General features: G+C 40.8%; 1 protein-coding gene across 1 annotated transcript; it reads right to left on the bottom strand.

Moving 5' to 3' along the window:
• Positions 1–4,161: 4,161 nt before the first annotated feature.
• LOC114792054 (globoside alpha-1,3-N-acetylgalactosaminyltransferase 1-like) lies at positions 4,162–10,825 on the bottom strand. Its single transcript, XM_028982852.1, has 7 exons — positions 10,525–10,825; positions 9,531–9,563; positions 8,371–8,397; positions 7,509–7,562; positions 5,607–5,639; positions 5,284–5,418; positions 4,162–5,180 (listed from the first exon to the last, which is right to left on the bottom strand). The coding sequence occupies exons 1-7, from the start codon at positions 10,581–10,583 to the stop codon at positions 4,490–4,492; spliced, it is 1,032 nt and encodes a 343-aa protein (XP_028838685.1). The 5' UTR covers positions 10,584–10,825; the 3' UTR covers positions 4,162–4,489.
• Between the last annotated feature and the right edge of the window lie 331 nt (positions 10,826–11,156).

Genomic DNA, 11,156 nt, shown 5'->3' with positions numbered 1-11,156 from the left:
GTCCGGGGCATGGGACTGAGACTGTAACAATGTCTCTTGATTGTGATCATCTGCACTATATAGCCTTGTTATAGTGGCATGGTGTATCACAAACATGATCAATAATTTTGGCTCAAGGGAAATCTATATTCAGTCTAAGATTGCAAATTTTTGTCACTTCCACTGACAGCCAATGTGTCCAAATGTGCCAGATAGTAATGTTGCCATCTTGTGGACTGTTTAGGAAACTATCATGAATTATCATGATCAAGACATGTTCAACAGACGAAGATTTTTTGCTCCTTGTTTAAGCAGCAGAAAACACGTGACTGAGAGTTTTTGCATAGGCTGCTACAACTTTGTAAACGTTGAGGACGGTTTATGTAGAGCCATGGAAATGACTGATTGCGTTTTTGATATATCATTGATCATAATCGCAATTCAGTTTTGCTAACGTACAGTAAAGCCCTCTTTCGGCTTTTATACAAATAAAAAGATGGATGCTCATTTATGGGTCTTGCATGTTTTACGTATAAGAAAAAAAACTGAAGCCACAGGACTTTGAATTAACACATGTGAGGTGATATAATTATCCACAAAACATAGCAAACAAGGCAAAAAGTTAAACATTTGAGTGTCTCCAAAGCAAAAGTGAAGTGATTGTCACATGTGATACACCGCAGCACAGCACACTGTGCACACAGTGAAATGTGTCCTCTGCATTTAACCCATCACCTGGTGCTTTGCTCAGTGGCACCTTGGCAGATCGGGATTCGAACTGGCAACCTTCTGATTACAGGGCCACCACTGCCCTAGGAGGGAGGGAGGGAGGGAGGGAGGGAGCTTTTTCCAACAGTCCTGAAGATGTATGCTGAACACTTTCTTATTATTCACTCATGAAGCAATGTTTGATGATGACAATATTGAACAAAGCTGCCATTAAGGTAAAAAGAGGCGAAAACAGATTCATCAAACATACTTCACTTTCTCCTGATACTAAAATGACTCTTCTTCATGGCTCATCTTAGTCCTAACTTTTGACTTCTAGTGTAGTTTTCTAATAAATATCTAATCTGATATTTAAGGACCACAAGAAAGTTCTCTTAACTTTGAGCACAACCCAACGCATTGTAAAACTACAATCAGTAAGTCAAAAAAGACAAAAAAAAAACCCTGCTTTGCACACTAAAACATGCTATTTTTGGTACTGACTTAAAAAAATGTGATTGCCATATGTTTTACCATGCTGCCATATTGTGACTCTTCCTAAGAAATCTTAGTAATCTAGTAAATGCCCAGGCAACCACATGGTGTCACCCAAGTATAAAATTTCAGCAGAGCGATCGGCTTACACCAAGTTTTAACCCCAGACTGAAACAGGGGACGCTGAGATTTCTGTAGATTGCCTTTCCATGAGCATTAATGTCTGTTTTCTTTACGCTTACTGCTTGTCTGTCCCTGATGTTCCTGCCTGCAGAGTTTTGGCTTCTCGTGCCAGTGAACCACGTTGCCATATGTACACGTTTAGAATGAAATGTCCCTCCTTTCCTGCATGTATGACAACCTATATATATTATACTCTGTTGAAAATCAGCATGGCAGCATATACATTTAATAAATGGCCACATAAGGTAACATGCTTCCATTTCACACTCTCACCTCGGTGGCCACATTGCTACAGCCAAATAAATACAAAATACAATTGTAATTTTTTTTTGCCTTTAAATGTATTCTAGATGCACAACCCTTGTGAGTTTCGGTGCCACATCTGTGTGCTTTCATAGTTTCATGGTCATGTTTACTCAAAGGAAGCCACCACCCACTGACTTATCACCTAAGTCATCACCTATCAGAGTCTTACAGTCTTTTTCTCTCATTGGCAATGAAAACATAATAAAATGAATCATGTTCAGATCACATCCTCATTGACTCATTCAGAGGCTAAAGTACTGTGCCTTTGATGCTGATCCCACAGCAAATGTTTGTGCTTTGTGAGTGCTTACACATTTGTGATGAAGCTTTGGTACCTTGGTAAGTGCCAACAGTTCATGACACTTACGACCTCAGCGCTTTAAAGCTGAAGACACTGTGGGTGTGTCTTAAGGAAATTTCCAGAGAAATCTTGGTAAGGATTTTGCATTAGTCTACTTTACATACCAGTGTAGGTTGTATAAAAGCCATCTGTGGAAGTGATGGTACCCTCGATCGTAGTAAAGCGTAAGGGTAACAAGTCTGGGGCCTATTTTGAGGTTCAGGCTGTCTAATATTCTGTAGATTATTCTTTTGCTACTGAAACAGTAGCAAGTTCTCAAACTTGGGAGTCACTGGATGGTCACCAATTACCTTGCCTTGTACTACTTCTTTGGTAGGAAGAACTATCGGTGGCCTAGCGGTTAAGCACCGTCCCCACACACTGCTCCCCGGGTGCCTGTCATGGCTGCCCACTGCTCAGGGTGATGGTTAAATGCAGAGGACAAATTACCGTGTGCTGTGCTGCTGTGTATCACAAGTGACAATCACTTCACTTTTTTTTTTTTTTTTTTACCGCAAACAGGGAACACTAGGAGACCTACTTCTTTTGGAGACACTCATGTTTGTTCACACGAATCCCTAAGGCTGACCATTTTCCTGCTTCCATTACTTCAACTATCCCATATTTTGATGACAATAAGAGGACAATAGGATATGCCGCTTAAATAGCAACAGGTGTTTGTTGCACCACTTTTGAAAGTGATACACTGCACAGCACACGGTGCACATAACAAAATGTGTCTTCTGCACTTAATCTATGACCAGCAATTAAAGGCACCTGGAACACAGTGGCACCATGGCGGTTTGTGGATTTGAACCCGCAACTCTTCTGTTATGAGTCCGCCTCCTTACCCACTAGGCTTTGCCCCTTTCCATCTAGTTTCCACATACTGTTGTCTACTAGTGGTTGGCCTAGTGGGTAAGGAGGCGGACCCGTAACCCCTTTCTAATCCCTTTCACTTAACCCCAACTAATCCCTTTCACTTAAAATGACTAAATCCCTTTAAATTAGTTGCACTCATTACAGAATTACCCAGCATGTTCACAGTTCCACAGTTCCTGTACCAGTCAACACCACAGGAAATCCTTCCTTCCCACTGAAATTCTCTCCGTCACTTACCCTCATAATAACATGCACAATAATTTGAACTATTTTAAAACAATAACGTTATACCAACATATGCAACATATCTATATTTACCATAAAATACAGCACAATAATGTCTTCCTATGCAATAATTTAGGTGCAATATGTTCCCTTTTCTTTAATATATATATATTTTTTTATACTGTGCATTTTCATAATTTTTTATGATTTACAAGTTTTTTATTATTTTTATAAGATACACTTGTGTTTTTTGTGCGTGCAGCGGTGATGCAAACCATGTCTGTCAGAGTAAGTTTTCTGAATCTGCACATTTATGCATTGACTGTTAATACGCTTTTTGTTGTTGATAAGTGAAAATGGAAGTATATTTCAGACTTTGAACTTATTTTTTAACCGGTGCTAAGCATTGGACCACGTGCCGCAACATGGGGCTTGTTCGGTAATGTGAAGTAAAAGGAGCCCTCAGGAATAGATAAAACAGTTATTTGTTTCTTGAAGAAGAGAAACTGAATACCATATTTGTTGGCATGTAATTATTTATCCCCCAGACATGAAATTTAATGATGACTTTGGAAAAAGCTCTAATGACACTTCCTCATTCTAGATGATTCAAACCCATGCACGTCAATAAGTCACATGCGCAAACATCATTAAAGGTTGCGGCGTTTTTTTGGTTTTATCGATTCATTAATTTATCTGCACTGGCAAACAAAGTGCCAGTTTGAAAAATAGAACCAACCACACACAACACTCCCGCTATCTGAAAATGATGAATATGGTCTATAAATGCTTATCTTGCTTACAGTATATTACTGTTTAATGTTAATTATGGTCAACCTTAATAAATCATAAACAGTTTGTTTGCTATGTGGGCTGATGTTTTAAAGAGTAGTCAGAATGGCCATACTAAAACCTTACTGAACCTGGGTCTTCTGGTTCATAGGCGAGTGTGTAACTTACTAGGGCTAAAGTCTAGGTTTGTCTTAAGCAACTCATGCTGATTAAATAATGACCAATGAAACATTAATAATCAAATAACCCACTCAAAAAAAATTACCATTTACTACATGAAAAATAACACAGAATCATATAATCTTGTTCAAAAAAGTAAACTATCCCAACAGGCAAGTGGTTTCTTTGGTAAGTTCCATTTAAACACGGACTCCACTAACCCTGACATCATATATCAAGATGGCTCCACATTGGATCCACATTACTTTTTACATTAAAAGCATTTAGCAAACACCCTTATCTAGGCTACTACAGTAGGGAGACACAGTTGGGAAAGATGGGTTAAATGTAAATTTTTAATTTTTTTTTTTCTTCTTCGAATAATCATGTACCAGTTCATGTTGCCATATTCTTCCACTTTTATTGATTTGGTCGAACCTCTGCATAATTTTTGATCACCTGTGAGAACCGAATGGTCCTGATTTCTTTGGTTTTGGCTTTGAAGTCCTGCCACAAATATTCTGGGGAGAGCACTTTGGTTGGCTTGTTGTAAAGGAAGTATCTGTTGAGGTGGCTCTCTTCCTGCCATGCGGCTTCAATTGACTTACTGGCATCCAACTCCAAGTTCTCTCTGCACGTCTTTGCTACTTTGTGCACTTCCCCTACTAAGCCGCCTATCACCGCGCCTCCATAATAGTAGTCACCTTCATTGTTGGGTATATATGCTGTTGAAGCGGACCTTCGTTCATATGGGAAGCTTTCACGCTGCTGTTCATAGTAGCCGGGGTGCAAACAAGCCACCAATGTACCCAGGCTCTCTGGTCCCCAGTAGTCATAGAATTTGGTGTCAACGTCCAGACAGAAAATGTAGTCCGCTTCATCTTTAATATGCTCCTCAATAGTCTTTTGAATCATCTCCATCCTGCGGGAAGAGATCTCCTGCCATCGCTTTGACCCCGGAACCTCAATAATGGTCTTCACACGCCCAGGAGAAAATTTCACCTCGGGCACTGCCTTTGGGTTGTCCGTGAAGATGTAGTAATGGACGTTAAATCCCACCATGAAGTACTTCTCGGCGGTCTCCAGAAAATCGTGCATGAAGAGTATATACCTGCAAATAAATCACAGAAAAGTTTGACTAGAGTGAAAAGTTTATTCTATTCTGTATAAGGTTTTTCAAGGTTTAAAATTCAGGCTTAAAGATTAGAACGTACTTTCCAACAGCAAACACAGTGGTGGCAATGGTGAGATTCCTGTTCTTGTAAATATGGTCAAACACAACAGGATCATACGTGTCTTTCCAGACTATAGGTGCCAACCAAGGGGTCACAGAAGCCACATCAGAACGGCTAAAAACAAATAAATGACCAATCAGTAAGTTTAATTCAACAAGAATACTGGTTTGTAATGTGTGATTATTTTGACAAAACTGATATAAATACATGTGAATGTGTGAAGGGAGAATCGAACAGGACAAGACAGTTCGCTAAATATTTTGCTGATAGTGTCAAGGAAACAGAAACCATGATAAACTTACCCATGCAGGACACTGGGCTGTTTGTACTGTACCCTGAAATCAGGAAAGTAAAAAAATAAAAAAAATTCAATGGCTCTCTTCCAAAACAGGTTGAACTGCATTCACCCAGTATGCGAACAAGTAAGGGCTGATTTGAGGTTAGTGTTTACTCATTTAGTGTCGCGCTCATTTTCTACAATCCCCAGAAAAAGTGGTGGCCTAGGAATTGGACCAGAAGATTGTGGGTTCAAATCCCGAACCGCCAAGTGCCACTGAGCAAGGTACTGTCCCCCTACACTGCTCCCCATTTCAATGCTGCACATTTCACTTTTTTGTTGTGTTCACAGTGTGCTGTAATCATGCTAAATCCTATTCAAAGTCATGGCTGCTGGAGCCCAACAAGGAAGTCCAGGGTGGGGACACACACTCACACCTACGGGCAATTTAGTGTCACAATTTAGATGCTTGTAAATATTTGATTATATCTTTCCTTGGGACAATATTGAAGATATGACATATTTACGTTGCCATTGTATTTCAGTGTAAATTGGCTGTCCCTTCAAAAAACTGAACACGCAGCCATTAAAATATTTGAAATCACACAGCCAGTACACCCTTAGGTGACAATGTACAAATTGTGTCCAAATTTGAAATTGGCCATCATTACTTTCTTATATCATCATATATTTGCCTTACATATATAAGTCTTGTGGAGTTCACTAGAGCTTGTAAGGTGTATCTCACTTTTGTGATATCTTTACTGACAGTGGCAAGCGCAGAGCTATGCCCCAAGCGCAGTGTCGGGTAAGCTTAGAAGCTTTAATGTTGGCATTATTCAATTCTTTTTATTTCATTTTAGATTTCTAAGTATTCATTTACTTTTATGGTTTGTCATTTAACTTCTTATTTAATTCCATTTTTATATTTTATGTATAATTTTAATCTTTGTGATTGCAGCTACTCTGTGTCTTTACTTCGGCCCTGTGTACAGCATGTGGGTCCACTTGTGCTTTTAAAGTGCTTTAGAAATGAAGTTGGATTGGATTGGTTTGGAGGAAAGCAGGCTCTGCTCACAATCTGGTCAATACCATCCATACAGTGAAGCATGTTGGTGGCAACATCAGGCTCAGAGGATGATTTTTGGCAGCAGGAACAGGGAGACTTGTCTGTGAAAGACTCTCTCAGCCCTGCTCTGTGAACAACGAAAACCATGTATCTGATCAGCTGGTCTCTGAACGCTATTGATGCATTCATGTCGAGGAGTAATCCAGGTGCGGGAGATCCTGCGTGTCCTGACAGAACGTTTTCGGTTTTGGATGGATCGGATAAGTGAAGGATCGAAGACATCTACTTATTCAGAACCATGATCACAGGACTATTGCTGATTGAATTAGGCATTGCCCTGGTACATCAAAAAAAAAAAAAAAAGCAAACAGTGACAGTCGTCAAAAGCCCCACCAGGGGACTGGATGTATGGAATGGGCAGTGCAGCAATCTGGTCCTGTCATCAGTGCAGCAATGTAGATATCCTTGATAACCTGTTCCAGAACATTGTGGACCTCGAACTGGGGCAAAGGCTTATCTTCCAACATGACAATGACCCTAAGCATGCAGTCAATATAAAAAAAAAAAAGGAGTGGCTTTGGGACAAGTCTGTTTGTGTCCTTAAGTGGTCCAAACAGTTACAATATATGCTCAAACATCATTAAAGAGGGTTTCATCCTTGTTTAATCTATTGAGTTACATAAATCCTGAGGGTGTTTTTTAACTGTGCACTAGCAAACAACCCCTACACTTGAAAATAGTTTATCTTCTCTTTATCTTCTGTACATTTATTAATTATGTTCCTAACAAACATTGTCAGAGACAGAAAGACAGAAATAACATTTTATAAACAATATGGCCCAAAATTAAGATTTTTACCTCTCTGACATGTGCATCTCTGATGGCAACTCCACAAATGTAATGGACGGTTGGCTAAAACAAAAAAAATATATATATATATATATAACAGGTCATTACGATCATATACATTAAGGGCTTGCTTCTGGTTGGAGTTCACTGCTAATAAGTTGCTGGACAAATGATCCAGCCAGCAATGTTTAATGATAAAGCATCTGTCTCCACGTCCCCCATCTACGTGAAACAGTGCATGACTAACAGCACAAAGGCAGGATTTACTTTAATTTGGCTCCATTGTGAAAGTCTATAAGCGCCAAACATGCAGGTTTTAATAAAATCACTATGCAAATTATTATTAGTTTGCAGTTAAATCATAATTCATTCCCATTGCAATGAGCATCCAGTGAACGGACACGACATCTCACATGCCTCCTGTTTACAGAAAAAGCTGCAAAATCATATCTACATGTGTGTTTGAACAGCATGGTTAAACTGCTGTATATCAAGGTCAGATGGAGAGGCGAGTTCAGCATGCAAACAAATCATTGAGGAAGACAAAGCCACATGATCCCAGAGGGGAAGCGCATAGACAAGTGAATTATGGGAGACAAGGAGTATTCACATGGATAGAAGTCCACTTCGAAATGAGATTTGGTGGACATTGGGAAGGGATACAGTTGCATGACCTCTATACTGAAATATGGTGGTGGTAGTGTCATGGTTTTATATGAGCAGACCAACAACTTCACAAATCTCACAAAACCCCATAACACTTTACATATATATTATTTGAATTATTTACACACACATCTCTCAAATGCAAGTGTTAACATTATTGGTTTCATTCTCAAGCCCTGTATAAAGCAACGTTTCAGATGCTCACCTGAAGCACACATCCCTCCTAAACCAGCTGTAAACAAAGGGAAAATTATTTTTGTTAAATGGAATATATTTCATTGTTATGATGCTCAGTCTACAGAGCTCTACAAATATTACGTACATAAAACAACAATGTAACAGCATGGAAAGGAACAAAGGAACAGCTGGTCCGTCAAACAAAACAATGGGAAGAAATATGAGATTTTCATTTGGGCTGAGAATTAAGTCCATGTTTTCATTTTTGTTTGATTCTCTATAGAAAAAAAAAAAATACTGAGTCACTGTATTCTGGACACATAAGCCACAGCAGCGCCCTCTTCTATCCCCCCCAAAATAGACTAGGATGTTGTTGAAAGCAACAAAAGTTTCCTGTTCGGTCTCCAGTTCTGTCATATTAAATTTTACCGCCATGCGCCATTGATTTTGAACGGTAATTAAACTGCAGTTGCATTCCACCAAATTTGGAAGCCATAAGGCAACATGAGCCACAGCCACTTTTATGGTGGAGGATGACCATCAGATCCTTACGGTTTGTAAACAGTTTACACGTCAAATAAAAAGACAGTTTTTTTTGTAATTATGCAAACAGTGCTCGCTTGCTTCAGTAACCAACATTCTTCTCAAATACAACCATCTATTTACATCCTGGGGTCCACCATGTGCACACGATGTAAGATAACATGACAACACACACTTCCAGGCATCCAAGGATGTAACAAATGCCAACCGGGATGGAGTCGCTTCACTCACAACTCTTAATCTTCCAAAAACCAATCTTACAATCCATTTTGGATTGTAATCCATTAATTAAACTTTTCTTTGCAATTGTTGTAGTGTTTTGTGTACTTTTTTTCCTCGAACGATGCGTTGCTTCCCAGGGGATATGTAGCACTCGTTTCATGTTCTTCTGCATTCTTCACAAGTCCCGACAGGTTAGATCTGGGGTCTCCAGGCAAAGTGCTGGTGTGAGTGCGGCTCTCGGGAACAACCTTTATATCGGCAGCTCAAGCTCAGTTAATTGGTCCTGTAATGAGTCCCGTGATTCACAGAACTGCTGTGAAACCCCTTGGGTGGGACAGTGGAGGGCAGAGCCCGAAGCGGCGGCCTGGTAACAGCACCATCATTTATTTATGCATTTATTTTAAACACGAAACATGAGCTCACCTAGTCAGCGTGGTGTGGCTCACGTAAAACAACCTGGCGAGAAAAAAAAAAAAACAATGTTAGCACCATCCAGCAAGCAGGTTCATGGACAGACGGCAACTATCAAACACAGTAGTACTTTTTAAAGTAATCAAGCCTGCGCTTTGATTTCTTTGCCTTTGCCATTTTGTTTGGTCTGGCCATGTGGAACAAATGTACTTCTCCATTTGTGATCACAGGGTGACACTGAATGAGGATGTGTTGGGTTACCGATGAAATTGTGATTAAAGTGATCATGTAAGTAAGTAAGTAAATAAAATCCAGCTCAATAAAAGCAAAATGAGCAAATAAAAACCAATATAGACTATAGACTGAAAATAAAAGGTGGAGCAGAACCGGATCTAGACATGGCAGTAAAATAATTCAGACAACATTAATATTACTGATCACACAATGCAGACCAAGTGCACCTCATGGTGGACTCTGGTGAGACACCATTCGGAGTAAAACGATGCTACGGCAGAGCGCCGCTCTGAGAGCCGCAGCGCAGGAAACCGCAGCGAAGTGAACAACATTTCCGTTTAAAATAAGAAAAGAAAGAGGGGAAGTTGAGTTGTGTTACGTTCCCCTGAACGTTGATCCCTGAAATGCGGCTGCAGGGCTTTTCTTCCAGAGCTTTCGGAGCGTTTCTTGGTCTCGTAGGAGACATTCAGGGGTGGTAGTAGCCTAGTGGGTAACACACTCGCCTATGAGCCAGAAGACCCGGGTTCAAATCCCACTTGCTACCATCGTGTCCCTGAGCAAGACACTTAACCCTGAGTGTCTCCAGGGGGGGGACTGTCCCTGTAACTACTGACTGTAAGTCGCTCTGGATAAGGGCGTCTGGTAGATGCCGAAAATGTACATTCGGTCACATGACAAGCGCGCTCCTTCACGGAATCACGCACAACAAACAACGTTCTGTGCACCGAACCGCATTTACGGAGTAAAAAAAAAAAAAAAACGAGCTACTTACGCGATTACTCCACTGACCATGATGAAGGCGAGCGGGTAGAGGCTCGAGAAGAACCGCATGTTGCGCTCCTCTCCGCGTCGCGTCGCAGGCGGGTCTGAGCCTTCGCACTCGGAGGGCAGGCTCAGGGACCGACCCCACGCAGGACGGTATGAGTCGTCATCAGCGTAAATATTCCCGGCTTCATGTAATATTCACGATATTCAGGTGCGCGCCATAGGCGGACCTGGAGAAGGGGGCCGGCTTCGAGCTGCGAATCTTCCTTCTACGTTCGGCGCCGTCAAGTAACAAATAACACATCTTCGCGCTCGCCAGACATCAGTCTCGCGAGATTTCCTTTAAACGGGACAGAGGTAATGAGGGGCAGTCCCGATGTTGGACACTGGAGGTGAAGCCTTCAAGGATTCCCCTGTTTACACCAGTAACACACGCGCTTATGAACCAGAGGAACACAAAGTCACAGGTTCGAACCCCACTCATTAACACCGTGTCCGATGTACAGATAAAATGACTTGCTTGATGGTTGATTTGATATGTATGATTGGCTTCTTTAAAAGTCATTCCAAAGTCACGTTCCATAATCGATCCATTTGCTTCACTAGGCTCAGGGAGCACACATTCATACTTGACATGCA

Source organism: Denticeps clupeoides, chromosome 6, assembly GCF_900700375.1.
Source record: "Denticeps clupeoides chromosome 6, fDenClu1.1, whole genome shotgun sequence".
NCBI lineage: Eukaryota > Metazoa > Chordata > Actinopteri > Clupeiformes > Denticipitidae > Denticeps > Denticeps clupeoides.
Note: the sequence above shows the minus strand (reverse complement) of the source record. Positions and strands in the feature narration are given on the sequence as shown.

Bases quoted from the DNA above. Each gene is read 5' to 3' on its own strand.
- LOC114792054 (XM_028982852.1), bottom strand. From the start codon at position 10,583: ATGCGGTTCTTCTCGAGCCTCTACCCGCTCGCCTTCATCATGGTCAGT. The intron at 7,563-8,370 runs GTGAGCATCTGA...TTTTTGTTTTAG, and splicing joins AGGAGGGATGTGTGCTTCAG to CCAACCGTCCATTACATTTG. The intron at 5,419-5,606 runs GTAAGTTTATCA...ATTTGTTTTTAG, and splicing joins CAGCCCAGTGTCCTGCATGG to CCGTTCTGATGTGGCTTCTG.